The sequence below is a fragment of the Pelobates fuscus genome, chromosome 3, assembly GCF_036172605.1.
Source record: "Pelobates fuscus isolate aPelFus1 chromosome 3, aPelFus1.pri, whole genome shotgun sequence".
Taxonomy (NCBI): Eukaryota; Metazoa; Chordata; class Amphibia; order Anura; family Pelobatidae; genus Pelobates; species Pelobates fuscus.
Genome location: NC_086319.1, coordinates 378,458,058 through 378,473,227, shown reverse-complemented (window position 1 = coordinate 378,473,227; position 15,170 = coordinate 378,458,058). Strand labels below are relative to the sequence as shown.

At 41.2% G+C, this 15,170-nt stretch overlaps 1 protein-coding gene across 2 annotated transcripts in view; it reads right to left on the bottom strand.

Annotated features, from left to right (window-relative positions):
- C3H19orf38 (chromosome 3 C19orf38 homolog) overlaps nt 1–15,170 on the bottom strand; it is a 38,955-nt gene that overhangs the window by 10,987 nt on the left and 12,798 nt on the right. The window contains exons 3-7 of one of the 2 annotated variants that reach the window (XM_063445939.1): nt 9,821–9,871; nt 5,909–6,205; nt 4,109–4,156; nt 3,080–3,172; nt 2,265–2,292 (exon numbers count right to left, since the gene is read on the bottom strand). In XM_063445939.1, the coding sequence (XP_063302009.1) occupies nt 2,265–2,292; nt 3,080–3,172; nt 4,109–4,156; nt 5,909–6,205; nt 9,821–9,871 (517 nt within the window). The remainder of the gene's footprint in view (nt 1–2,264; nt 2,293–3,079; nt 3,173–4,108; nt 4,157–5,908; nt 6,206–9,820; nt 9,872–15,170) is intronic. The other variant, XM_063445940.1, reaches the window with a different exon arrangement.

Here is a 15,170-nt window from a genome sequence, read left to right as displayed (position 1 = left end):
CGGTGTAGTGTTGAGTAGTAGGTGTAGTCCCGCTCTACAGGGTGGAGTGCCCTCCATGTGTCTATTAGTCTAAGGGTTCTGAGGGACTTTTGGATAGTTTTCAAGGTCGAGTCTGGTATACTACTCCGTCCCATGGATGTGTCAACCAAGGGGTCCAGCGGGACATTCAGGTCGCCTCCCAGTATCAGAACTCCTTCTGTGAATTTGGCCAGCCTCCTCAACGTTCTGCGGATGAAGCTGGCCTGTCCCGAGTTCGGGGCGTACGCGTTTGCTATGGTATATGTTTTTCCGGCCAGTACCCCCTTAACGAAGATGTACCTCCCTTTGGGTCTATGTCATTAGCCTCTAGTTCTGTGCTAGAGCGGTCCCCTCTACCCGGCAGCCCAGGGCATCTCCTCAGTAATTTATTGTCGTCAACGTCTCAGGTGTGTTATCATATATATATATATTTTTTTTAGGGGGAGGGGCGTGCGGCAGGGTCAATCAGGGTGAATATAGTTTCCAGTAAGTCACGTCATCATGGGGGGTGTACTAGTCTGATGGAGGTCGGCTTCGGTGGGCAGGGTCATTGAGTGTCTGTCTAAAGTAGAAGCATGGCTGTGTAGGGTGTAGGGTTGATACGCTCATCTGGCCTCGTCTGGGCATGTGTGGCCTATGCATCATGGACCGTCATGTACACATACATTTCATCACATTTCGTCCCTGTATCGCTTAAGCATTTCCTTTTCATACCTAGTGCTCAGCGACTTCTCTACTTTATACTTTCCCCTCACCTATACCCTTTTCCCCCCACCCAACATCGCTGTGCTCCCTCTGCAAGTATTCTCCCCCAGCCTCGTTATCCTATCCCCCCAGTCCCATCCCCCCCGGATCCCCGGCAGTCCGTTAGAGCTGATGGCAGTGGCCACTGCTTTCCCACCCGGGTTGTTAGTAATCTGAGTATTGCGTCTCTCCAGCACCATGCGGTGAGATTACACTCCCTCCTTTTACCCCCCTCCCCAAGAAGCGTCCATCATCCCATATCCCCTGTACAGTGGGGTTGTGGTGTCAATCCCTCGCCGGTGAGTAGGCGCCCTAGGTTCCGCTGGGTAGGGGATGGCAGCAGTCTATGGGGAATCAGTCCTCGCCATCTTGTGTAGTAATGAGGGGAGTCTCAGATGGGATAAGTCAATAGTCTTAGGCTATAGGTCGGTGTATGCCAGGGTAAGGTAAGATGTACTTAACTGAGTCGATCTTAGTCTCGTCGATGTCCCATTGCTGCCAGCCGGGGGGATCTTCAAGTAGCTAGCCGTGGTGACGACCTGTTTAATCGGCTTGCTGAGCCGGGTTGCGAGGTCTGTGTGCAGGCGGCCTATGCGGTGAGTCTTCTCTGCGGCGTCGTGCGGCCCTTTGTGCCAGTGGGCCAGGGTGCGGTTCTAGCGGTCGCAGGATCCAATCTACCACATCTGTGGGCAGCAGGCCCAGTCTCCTCAGAAATACCGGCACCTCATCCGGCCATCGCACGGGGATCCACTCATTTTCACGTCGGGCCAACAGGCTAAAGGGGAAACCCCATTTATATGGGATGTTGCGGCTTCTCAGAAGTTGGGTTACCGGCTTGAGTGCCCTGCGGGCCTCCAGCGTGAGGGGCGACAGGTCTTGGTAGAGGGCTACTTCTGCTCCTTGGAACGGCCAGGACTGTTTGGAGCGGGCTTTGGACATTATTAGTTCTTTCAGTTTAAATTCGTGTAGACAGCAGACAATGTCCCTGGGTTATCTATGTTTCTCGGTCTTGTTGCCCTATGAGCTCTGTCAAACCGGATATTGGGTGGTGCATCTGGGCCTAGTATTTCTTTGAACAGAGTAGTTAGTGTGGCCTCCACGTTTTCTTTGCCGTTTGATTCAGGGAGGTTGCGCTCTCTCTCTAGAGTCTGGGGTTCTTTTTGGTTATAAGGGTCCCCTTCACATCACAAATTCACCACTCGGAAAAGTCTGCCTACTTAGAAGGAACCTTTTAACCTTTTGGAGCCATAGCAGAATGTCTTCTTTCTCTCTGTTGAAGGCTAGCTAACCTTTCTCCCTTTTGCCCCTAACATTTCCCGAGTTTTTTCCATTCACTCACACATTGGGGATGTCCATTCTAGCCTGTAGCCCAGGAGACCTGAATTCACATTATCTCCATAATGCATTAAATTGGGGATCCACGTTGGCTTGGCAAATCCTTTTAATAACAGTCAGATAGTATAATAACCGTGCAACTTTGTGTAATGTGACATGTAACCAACCTTTGTTTGCGCTTCTTTCTCTTGTCATCTAGAAAAAGAGAGAGAAAATGAATAAACTAAGACGTCTGGAGAAGACAACATTTCACTTTAGAATGTAAATTTCTATCTGCCCAGTTACGCAGACAATACAGGGGTTGGGGTGATAGAACCACTTCATTTTGCCTGCAGAACTTACACTCTTATTCATACAGGGCAATATTAACAGAACACTGGGAAAAGAAAATACATTGAAGAGTTTATAATAATATTATGGTGTGTATATAAAATCACCAGTCTTTAACACAATATTTTCCTGGACACATAGCAAGTTGATTTCCTTCCTGCAGTGTGTGTGTTTTACTTACTACATGTCTGTACATTACAATGAATAATCTCTATGTACTAAGGAATATATAGTGGATCTGGCAACCCTAGATTATGGGCATCTATGAGCCGCCAAGACCCAAATGGTCCAGAGGTGATTGCTGATAGCGTTACCAAGTCTGATCATATACAGAATTTTTTGGATATTGGAAAGCAGATTTTAATTTCTTAGGCCAGTGGCGTACACATAATCCATGGGGCCCTAGTGCGAAACGGATCACTCTGTTAAAGCGCCACAGCGCTGACCAAGCCTCCTGGAAATCCATACCCATCAGGTGGCCCTAACAGCATGCGCAACTCGATGGGTCCCTTGAACATGCAGCCCCCGGTGGTTTGCCGCAAAGCATGGCGGCTGGTACCCGGTCGCAGGGCAGCCGGGCCCCCCTGGAGTGACAGGCCCAGTCGCAGCTGTGACCCCTATATGTACAACACTGTCTTAGGCTAATACTTACATATTCTCTTGATGTAAACCGTTATCGTCACTGATATGACTACAACCACGAGGCCTGTTATTGCACCGACCAACACAATGATCCCGAATGGAACTGTGCAGGGGTAAAAGACAGCAAAAATCAGCAAAGATGTGTGAACATTGAACTGAGCAGATGTCAAGCAATGCAGATAATTTCATGTTTTGCGCAGTTAGTGTTAGGTAGAAGAGTAGAAAAGGCGATGCAGGGTAATTGAGCAAGATGGGAAAATAAAAGGTAAAAATGGAATGTCAGTGGTCATTCTAGCAGGAATTTGAATTTTCTACAAGGGAAATTTTTGTTAGAGATTATTATGGCAAAAATCTGAATATTCCATTAAAGCAACATTTTGATTTTACTGAAATACCTGCATTCACTCCATAAAAGCACCTTGATTTTTTTCATGGAATTTCCTCATGAAGGCAGCTCAAGTTAAAGGAACGCTCTGGATACTATAACAACTAAATCAACATGAGGTTGTTATGGTGCCAGAAGGTCCCTGGTGCTGGCTTACCTTTAAGGGTTTAATGATTCACCCCCAAACCCCCAAATGGTTACAACCCCAAAGACTCCTTGCCAATGCTATTTGCCTTTCCCCCTCCAATATCTGCTTCATGAAAAATCTTCAAAGCACAAGCCTTGGACTGCCATCGGCAGGGAGCTGTGGATTGGCTTACAGTGGTCAGCTGACGCTCTAACCCAATCTGATTTTTCAATTAAGTTGTTTAAGCAGCGTGGTTTTTGTGTAATGGAACATTCTCCATATCTATTTTAACTTTTTTTTTTTTTTTGCCAAACCACTTTAAGGAGACAAAAATATGAGACTCCACACATATGTCACAAACACCATAACCACTGCAACAGTGATAACAGCAAGTGATTATAGGCAGCAGGGATTATTGTCAAGATCTCGCAGAATCACTGGAACCATTTTACATCAACAATCTGGTGATTTGACAATTATCTAGGGTAAAACTCATCTGGATATTTTATAAAACATTTTATTTTTACCACCAGCTTTCGTAGGACCAGGAGGCTGCGTGGTGAAGTCAGGGACAGCTGGAAAAAAACAAAAGAAATCATAAACCTAAGTGTTACTATACAATGATATATCATAATGAAAATGTATCAAATGATTTTACTTTAGTTACTACAGAGTAAGCAGCATTAGCAGATATTGTGCGTGGTGTTTTTGCTAAGCTATTTAAATATGTTTTTTGAGTTTATTTCTTTCTAGTTATTTATGGATTTACATAGAAATGGCCAGGTACAATGTTACGTTTTCAACCAGCAATAGATCACATCTCATAGACAAGGAACGCAGATCTTCCTGTAGCTCAGAAATTACAGAAAAATACGCCAAATGAATAGGTATATAATCAGCGTCATTTCTGGACTCCCTGGTTTGTCTGATTTTAGCACTATTTCATTGTTAAACCTGAGTCACCTGGAAATCTGGGATTGAAAATTCTATTTCTCACTTATTTGTTGAAGGAACAGTCCAAGCGCTGCCTCGCTATTGTGGTTATGATGTCAGGAATGCTCTGAGATCCCCTCATTGTAAATAGTCAACACACTTTTTATTTTACCTGGGGCCCACCAGACGCAGCTTCCTTGCCTCTACTACAAATGTTAGGGAGTTGTAAGCTCTTAAAGGGATACTATAGTGTCAGGAATACAAAGCTGTATTTCTGCCACTATCGCTCCCACTGCCTTCACAATCCCTTGTGCCCCCTGCCCAGGCAAATAAAGGGTTAAAAACGTTTACTTTACTTACCTTTTCCCAGCGCTGATGTCCCTCGGCCTCCGATAGCCCGCGACAAGCGAGTGCTAATGAGCATTAGACCTCCCCATAGGAAATGTACAATAATAAATACAGGTTGCGCCACAGGGGATAGTGGAATATAGTCAATGTCAGAAAGTTCAAAGGTGTAGAAGAGAAGCTTCAAGTTCACATCAAATGGTGTCTTTATAATATGTTCAGCGGCAGGTTTGGATTCCTGAGGCTTGGGGATGGTACTAGTGGTCAGTCTCTCCGATGATTGGTTATATGAAATGGAGAGAGGAAGAAGGGAAAAGGCCAAATAGTGCAATATGTCTCATATAAAGTGATAACAGTAAAATAATGATAATGCACTCACATTTGGCAGAGCTATGGCCAGCTCTAGCATCTAGTGTTTGTAGTGGTACAATCCCCACTTTGGGATATAATGTAGATATCCTCAGTCTTTGGATTAACTGGAGCTCAAATGATAATAAAGATAGGGGGGCAATCCAATTGGATGTTTTTACTCTGTATTTGCAATAAAGGGACCCTTTTTGGACAAATATACATAGGTTTGTGCCAATTTCCTTTATACTATTATCTTTCACTCCCTTTGCATATTTCACTTAGATAACCAAAAGTGAGAGGTCTGTTAGTCGCAGGTTGCATACTCAAGCAGTCCCTTGCGGCTCCTGCCATCTATATGCTACAGAATCCATGCATTTATCATGTAAAACTCATGGACATTGTAAGCAAAAACCTCTTAAAGTGCTCAAAGCACAAATTTCTATATTTTGTTTTTAAAGGCACTTATATTTTATGCACATAGTGATGGCATGTAAATTGTGCATACTTTATGTGTGTGACTTGATTCCAATCTAAATGGCGTGCTAAGACCACGATACATGTGCTAAGATGGTAAAAGCATGCAAAATGCAATAACAATAGGATGTAAACACGGCTGGTCATGTCCCCCTTTAGAGCTAGATTTGGAAGGTCCCTCTAAGATGTTTCCACGTTTATGTCTCTTTGAAGAAACACGTCACCTGATAGTGTAAGGTGGAGAATATTGCTAGTCTTGGAAATCCCACATGTCGTTGATACCAATTGCTGATATCTGCAGACGTAGTTTCCTGGGACAGTGAACTCAGCAATGGTGAAGGTCACACTGTGCATGGACTGGGGAGCTTCTTTTGTTTCAACAAGTTTTCCGTCGTCCCGTATCTGCAGGTGGAAAGTACTTCCCTGGCGGTCACTGGGCGCTGCGCACTGCAGGCTGACAGACCGTCCCTTGAAGATGGCACCTTCCGTGAGCAGTGTGAGGTTTGGGGCTGGCAAAAGCCCTATAAAAAAATACAAAAATAAACTAGACGCATTATCACATTACACTACTGGAAATCAGTCTATAGGAATTTTCTAATTATTTTTTTCCAATGTCAAGCCATCCCATGCACCTCTCTTTCATAACTCACATAGTCCTGCTCACTGTCCCATCAATGCCAACCCCCCCATAAAAATAAATTAGCTCCCCACTCTGATTCATTAGAATTTCACACCTTCGGAAACTCGTATCTAACATTCTATATCAGATGAAAATGGTTACATTCTGACATAATGATCATCATTCTTTTAGATCTCAATTAATTAATTAATGGTAACAACTACTACATCCCAACACCTACCAACTTTCCTTATCACCAATATAAAGTGACAGTAAAATACATAATTCAGTGAATCACTGTCTGCTGAAGAAAAATTAAGATACACAGGGCCCTATGCAGGTTATCAGTTTGGTGCCAACTGTCATTCTTCACATAGGGATGGTGAATGGGTCCAAACAAATTCAGGGTCCAAATTCGGCGCTCAAGGACACCCTATAGTTATCCAGCCCTGCTCTCTCCTTATTTAAGTAGCATTATAAAATAATCTAGGTTTTTATGTAGCCTATAAATTCACAAACACATATAATACATCTATTTATATGGATTTTCTATAAAGTGACACCAATATTTTTAACAGGTAAAAAAATATAGGTTTTAGCAGTAACCTACAGAACTTCATCAGAGATTCTTCAGCTAGATACAGCCAACGAATCAATATTGGCCTCAATATTGGAAAAGGGCGAGCATGATGTCATAGCAGGGACGCCTTTTGCAACACAGGAGAATGCTCATAATATAGGAATCTGGGCTGTTATATACCAGACACCCCAACAATATGGCGCTCCTAGAAAAGAGGGAAATTAGGATAGAAAAGAGGGACAGAGGCATGTAGGCCAGGGCCGCCACCAGAAATTTTGGGGCCCCTGAGAAAGCACAAGGTCTGGGCCCCCCGCCCCATCCCCCCGGCCCGCCCCACCCCCCCCCCGGCCCACCCACGAGTCCGCCCACAGGACTCTTACCTAGTCCGCAGACAATGATGCAGGACTGAATGTGGTGTGTATAGTGGAATTAGAATGTGTGTAATGGATGTAGTGTTTGTGTGTATTAGATACTGTTTGTGCAGTGAATGCAGAGTGTGTGTTTGTGTAGCGGATGCAGTGTGTGTAGTGGATGTAGTGTGTTTGTCTAGTGGATGTAGTTTTTGTGTGTACTAGATGCAATGTGTTTAGTGGATGTAGTGTGTGTTTTAGACGCAGTGTCTCTGAATAGTGAATGCAGAATGTTTAAATGTGTGGTGGATGTAGTGTGTGTACTGTGAATACAGGATGTTTGTGTAGTGGATGCTGTGTGTATAGTTAATGCAGAGTGTGTGTCAGTGTAGTGAATGCAGAGTGTTTTTCAGTGTAGTGAATGCAGAGTGTGTGTTAGTGTAATAAATGCAGAGTGTGTGTGTCAGTGTAGTGAATGCAGAGTGTGTGTGTTAGTGTAGTGGATGCAGAGTGTGTGTGTTAGTGTAGTGGATGCAGAGTGTGTGTGTTAGTGTAGTGGATGCAGTGTGTGTATGTGTTAGTGTAGTGGATGCAGAGTGTGTGTCGGTGTAGTGAATGCAGAGTATGTGTCGGTGTAGTGAATGCAGAGTGTGTGTCGGTGTAGTGAATGCAGAGTGTGTCAGTGTAGTGAATGCAGTGTGTCAGTGTAGTGAATACAGTATGTGTGTGTTAGTGTAGTGGATGCAGAGTGTGTGTTAGTGAAGTGAATGCAGTGTGTGTGTGTTAGTGTAGTGGATGCAGTGTGTGTGTGAGTGTAGTGAATACAGTGTGTTAGTGTAGTGGATGCCGTGTGTGTTAGTGAAGTGAATGTAGTGTGTGTGTTAATGTAGTGGATGCAGTGTGTGTGTTAGTGTAGTGAATACAGTGTGTGTGTTAGTGTAGTGGATGCATAGTGTGTGTCAGTGTAGTGGATGCAGAGTGTGTGTCAGTGTAGTGGATGCAGAGTGTGTGTTAGTGTAATGAATGCAGTGTGTGTGTTAGTGTAATGAATGCAGTGTGTGTTAGTGTAGTGAATGCAGTGTGTGTTAGTGTAGTGAATGCAGTGTGTGTGTGTCAGTGCAATGAATGCAGAGTGTTTGTTAGTGTTGTGAATACAGTGTGTGTTAGTGTAATTAATGCAGTGTGTGTGTTAGTGTAATTAATGCAGTGTGTGTGTTAGTGTAATGAATGCAGTGTGTGTGTTAGTGTAATGAATGCAGTGTGTGTGTTAGTGTAGTGGATGCATAGTGTGTGTCAGTGTAGTGGATGCAGAGTGTGTGTTAGTGTAATGAATGCAGTGTGTGTGTTAGTGTAATGAATGCAGTGTGTGTGTTAGTGTAGTGAGTGCAGTGTGTGTTAGTGTAGTGAATGCAGTGTGTGTTAGTGTAGTGAATGCAGTGTGTGTGTGTCAGTGCAATGAATGCAGAGTGTGTGTTAGTGTTGTGAATACAGTGTGTGTTAGTGTAATTAATGCAGTGTGTGTGTTAGTGTAATTAATGCAGTGTGTGTTAGTGTAATAAATGCAGTGTGTGTGTTAGTGTAATAAATGCAGTGTGTGTTAGTGTAATGAATGCAGTGTGTGTGTTAGTGTAATGAATACAGTGTGTGTGTTAGTGTAGTGAATACAGTGTGTGTGTTAGTGTAATGAATGCAGTGTGTGTGTTAGTGTAATGAATGCAGTGTGTGTGTTAGTGTAATGAATGCAGTGTGTGTGTTAGTGTAATGAATGCAGTGTGTGTGTTAGTGTAATTAATGCAGTGTGTGTGTTAGTGTAATTAATGCAGTGTGTGTGTTAGTGTAATGAATGCAGTGTGTGTGTTAGTGTAATGAATGCAGTGTGTGTGTTAGTGTAATGAATGCAGTGTGTGTGTTAGTGTAATTAATGCAGTGTGTGTGTTAGTGTAATGAATACAGTGTGTGTGTTAGTGTAATGAATACAGTGTGTGTGTTAGTGTAATTAATGCAGTGTGTGTGTTAGTGTAATTAATGCAGTGTGTGTGTTAGTGTAATTAATGCAGTGTGTGTGTTAGTGTAATGAATAAAGTGTGTGTGTTAGTGTAATGAATACAGTGTGTGTGTTAGTGTAATTAATGCAGTGTGTGTGTTTGTGTAATAAATGCAGTGTGTGTGTTAGTGTAATTAATGCAGTGTGTGTGTTAGTGTAATTAATGCAGTGTGTGTGTTAGTGTAATGAATACAGTGTGTGTGTTAGTGTAATGAATACAGTGTGTGTGTTAGTGTAGGCACCAACACAGGGACTGTCCTTCCTAAATAGGGACACTTGGGAGGTATGATAAAGTATAGGATGGGTGCAGCAAGTCTGAGAAATATCTGCCCAAATGGGAGTGCCCCAGAAGCTCTACGTGTGGGCAACCTTGGCCGTCTCCCTTGCCAAGCAAGCTAATAAAATGAGGCACGGGTGCCCTGAGATAACACAATCCCATTACTGCCATGTGTGACACCAGTGACATAAATAGCAGCATTGTCACCCCCTCTCATTGATCTGTCATCCTCCTATCTCCGCTATATAAATGCTGGCAAGTATTACCCATGGAATCATTCGCAGAACAATCTGTTGCCTTGGACGGAACAGGGTTATCTGTAAAGAAGAGATATAGATATGTTAAAATACAATGCCTAGAAGGAATGATCTCCTACATTCTATTTTGCTCTCTGTATCATATAGAATGCTGCACTAGTAGGTATTGCAACATCATGTTTTTGTAACATATAAGGTGACAAGTCTATGGATACATTAAGCTAATTTTAACTATGTTTTCTGAATACATTTCCTGTGTTTATTTTCTAACGAGAATAATAATGTATACAGACCCATAAATAGCTACTGTTCCACACAGCCCGGAAAGAACAGTAAAACTACACTAAAAATCATTCTAAGCACAGAAATCAGTCTCCCACTATCTTGGGGTGGCATTCATGGCTATAGTATTAACTGGCGCAGGACTCCAAATTATACAATCTCCAAAATAGATAGTCATGCCCCCCTCCCATTCCTCTCCTCGTCCTTACAGTGATGGGAGCCAATTGGGACTACTCTGGGGAACCAGGGTAGCCCCAACATCCTTTAATGGAAAAATATAATGATAAATTCCCCTTCGTCTCTGATTAACAAACGGTTGAATCAGAGGCTAGGGAAAAGAGGTCAGGATGGTGGTACCAGCTCCACCGAAATATGGGCTTGAACCTGAATATTTAAATGTAAAAAAGCAAAGAAACAATAATTGGATAGCTCCCCTTTAAGGGGTGCTCCCAATAGATCTGGTAATGATGTAATGAAAACGCTAATTTGCACAAGAATATACCTGTGGGCTTATTAAAGAGAGAAAGAAAAAAGGTAGAAACTACAGGAAAGAGTACACTAATATTTTGGACACTGTGTGAACATGTATCCTAACTTGAACAGTGAGAACAGTGATACACTGAAACTTTATACAATTGTATCAGTGTCTCAAAGTACTTTTAACCCTATATTCCTCTGGGAACCTGTCTCAATGCCTGAGTTGCAATTTTGGTGTTCTAAATACTTAAGCAATGAGATAGAAGCCTTATCAAGATGATCCACAGAGGAAAACTAACATGATATAGTACCATTAAACCTATGAAGGACGAATAGGCAGAGCAATAGAGGAGACAGCAAAACGTTATATAAAGAGTATAATCGAAGTGTTTATTATGAGGTAGCTTATTGATAAATTACTATCATATATTGAGAGCAGTAGGAGTGATAGAATACAATCAGTGGGCAATTTAATGCAGTAAAATACTCTTGATATCGCCACTATTCTAATCCCCTGCAATCTCCTATTATTATTATTATTATTATTATTGCCATTTATATAGCGCCAACAGATTCTGTAGCGCTTTACAATATTATGAGAGGGGATTTAACTATAAATAGGATAATTACAAATAAACTTACAGGAACAATAGGTTGAAGATTAACACCTTCGTGGGTGTTCTATACTTAGTCTAGCTATCCAGGCACTGTCCCTCTATCTATTGCCACTACACTAATTAAACTCCAAGTAAAGATAACATTTAAACTAATGAAAAAAACAATAAAAATAAAAGTGAATAAAGGATTCCCTTGTGCATAGTGAAGTGCTCAAGTGAGTGGAGGGAAATCCGAGAGAAAACCTGACGCGCGTTTCGGAGTACGAAACTCCTTCGTCAGGGGCTGAAAATTGCCGCCCAAACACCCCCCCGGTATTTAAATGTAGGTTAGCCAATCCAGGGAACTGAACCATGTTTCGTCATTAGTGACGCATCGCATTGCGTCCACGTGGGGCTATTGTGGGTGGAGTGTCATACCTATTACGTCAAATGATTGACAGCATTCATTCTCATAGGTGAACTCCCTCTTTATCCGAACGGTGGAAACACATATACGGATTTAATAATTCTGATATGTTAAAAATCGTCTGTGAAGTTATCAATACTAAGTAGCCGCTCTGGCTACATAATTACCAGAGCAGTCACTCTAATCTTGCTTATTCACTACATTAATGAATTAAAAGGCAAATACATGGTTCTGAAATAGTTTGTATATGTTTTTAGATCACTATAATTATGTAAGAGGGATGATAAGATATCTATAGGACACATCTATAGGGCGCTTTTTGGACACATTGCTTGGGAGAGCAGGCACCATCTGGGGATGCCTAAATTGTGTATAAGAAAAAGTATGATTTTTCATGGGTACAGCGCCCTGATGTCTGGGGATTTAATAAAATCAGCAGTATATAATCGGATTATCTCTCAGACACAGCAGCGGTGGGACTGTAACCTAATGTCCAAGTTAATGACCTCCTGTTGTTTTTGTCCCTATAAATATGTGTGTTTGGTGGCAATAAACAGTTGTTTTTGTACTATGTGTCGAATAGTGTTTGTGGATGAGCTGTAATCACTATAGTGCATGACAGGCGCACAGTCGGATTTGCCGGCATATGAGCTAACCTTACCCAAACCTCCATTAAAACACAGACACAGGTTATACTGTTGGAAATAATTAGTCCACAGCTTTATAAAATTATTAATAAAATAATTAAGGAATAACAAATGGGGTCATTGCCAACAAATCTTATTAAAGTTAACTTCCTGTGGCTGCTATGCCTACCTCCTGGCTCTGTCAACGCCTATTCCTGGCTCTGTCCATGGGCTACAATATTCTCCAACTAGAGGGAACTACTAACAGAGGTACTCAGCTGGAGTATTCAGCTTCTTTACAGTATTCGTTACCCCATATGTATTTTTTTTTTTAAAGTAACTGTTATTTAACCCAAACCCCTATATAGTCATTAACATTTAAATGGCTTCTTATGAATCCCAGAAGTCTCTAAAACTAAATGAATGAATAGACAAAAAGTTGTTGGGTGTCTCGTACTAGAAATGTCTAACAGTACATCAGAGCATTGATGTTCCCAGGTTATGGAATTCCCTGCTACCAGTGGTCCAGTGAGCTCTTATTGTCTTGCGTAAGACTCCTGTGACTGTGTTCTCTCTCTGGTTAACTCAACTGTGTTTCAGATTCTCAAACTTAGTTGCCGGCTAAGAGAATTCCTCTAACTCCTTCAGGGCCCCTCCCTAACCTTCCTAATTATTTCCACGAATACTGACTCGGCTTTTCAAGGATCACACTAATCTCCTTGTATTTTGGGCTGTTTGCTCAGACTTTAGTTTATTCACTGGATTTCTGATGTGACGTGGATTAAGGATAACCTGATTCTATCCTGCATCACGGTGACAAGACAAACTTTCGATCAGTTTCCCAAATTTGGCAAAAGGGCCAGTTTCTTCACTCCATTGATGTAACTGTAACAATTATCCGGATACTTAGTACACTGGCAAGGGGAAAGTCAACATTTGGTCAATAATGAAAATGTAAAAAAGAAATATTCCCATCTATAATTAAATATTATAAATATTTTAAGAAAATAATGGGAGTCTTTCCGATATTTTAACTTTGCTTATGAATTAACACTGATAACATTCTGAGTTTTATTGATGCATCACAAACAATCAGATATAGAATTCTTGGGGAAAAGTTAGGGTTTAGTAAAAGCGTCCGTCTTTTCAATGCTGTGCATAATCTGATATGAAAAGTATTTTCCTTCACCTTTAAGAGCATTAAATGAGGCTGGTTTTTTTTTTTTTGTTTTTTGTTTTTTTGCTTTTTGCCGGAACTATTTCCACAGCCTGCAGAGTTAATGATCACTGGCATGTCAGCCACATGTTTTGTTCATGGTCATCAATTTCGCTTTTACAAATTTACATTTTGAATTGTGGCATTAACATTAAAACTTTATTTTAAACGTTACTGATTAGTTTTTTTATTTTGTGTTCCTTTTAGCGATAGTTGCACAATTGCTGAGCTAAGAAGATGATCCAAAGAGGTTTTGAGTAAAGATTAGTAGAAGCTAAAAAAAATGATTGGAGGATTAATTATAACTGTGTAATCGATAAAAACACGTTTTATTTTCATTGGCTTTGGAGTGCACTTCTCCCCTCTTTCATGATGGTTGTAGAGGCCGAGCAACTAATTATGTCAAAATTTAGGACATCTTGAAAAATGTGCCCATTTTCTGGGCATACACTTCTTACGCAATGCTTAGTCTGCTCTAGCAGAATTTCTGATGTCATCCATTAGTTTGGCATTGGTCCCTCGAATCCTGTATGCCCTTCAAGATATTCCTGTGCATTGTCCAGTCTTTTAGGAGGGTCATTGGGCAACAACATCAGGGTCTGTAGTCAGACTTCTTTAAAATGGTTGTTTTAAGCGCTAGATTATTTGTGTTAATGTCTCTTTAAATGTGTAGTTTCTTTTGATTGGGGCAATGTCAGGATTTGTCTCAAGTCACTGTTTAGAATAGCTGGATTATAATGGTGGAGTATATTTGACTATCTGGACTGGGATAAAATTGGAAAGGAACTCACATACAATAGAGCTTCAAACCAGCTCTAGGATACAGCACATGGGCAGAACAATCCCCGCCTGGGATATACAAATGTCTTCTTATATTTGGTATGAGTCCTCAGTAAGCCATGTAATGGGAACGTTCAGCCAGGTCTAATCTGCAAAATATGTAAATATATCCCCCCCCCCCCACAAAATCTAGTGCTCTTTGTAGACAACATTTGTCTGAGCAATTTTTGGTATTGCTCAATCCTTAATACTTTATTGGTTAGTATCCTCACCAAGGTTGTAGTAAATGTAGAGAGGGCATCCATGAACAGGATAAAAACTTAGCTTTTGTTTTTAAACTGGTGTAAAAAAAACCAATAACATGCACAAATAAAAAAAAGAATAAAAAAAATACCAAAATAATAACACAGTAAAATATGCAATAAAAGACAACGCGTTTTCACCTTCTCAAAAGGCTTTTTCAAAGTGTATGGAGGACTCCTGGAAGTTGCCTTCTTAAATAGGTGGTTTAAAATTCAAATTTAATGTTAAAATAATGTCATTTGAGTTAATTGGTGACCTGTGATGTCATAGGATCCTTTAGCCGAGAATAAATTAGCAGCACTCAGAGCAATTGGCACGTTATTGGCAAAAAGCTGAATCCTAGCTTCTACTAAAGCAGTTTGTAAAATCAGAGAATCCTTACATATGGACAGACTGAAGTCCCAATTAAATGATTCACCTAAGTAATTTCTCAAAATTTAGGATCGCTGGCTTTCAAATGGAATATAACGCTTTTTGGAGAGACACCAAGTAATCCATTCTTTTTTTATTAAACACTAACTGCTGGCTTCTGAGACATCTGTTTGGAGTTACTTAATTTCGTCCATTTCTCCCCCCTCCTCCCATGGGGACCAGGGCTTAGGATATCCTCTCTACTCTTAACTTTTCCTCGTCTAGGCTCTCTCTATCTTTC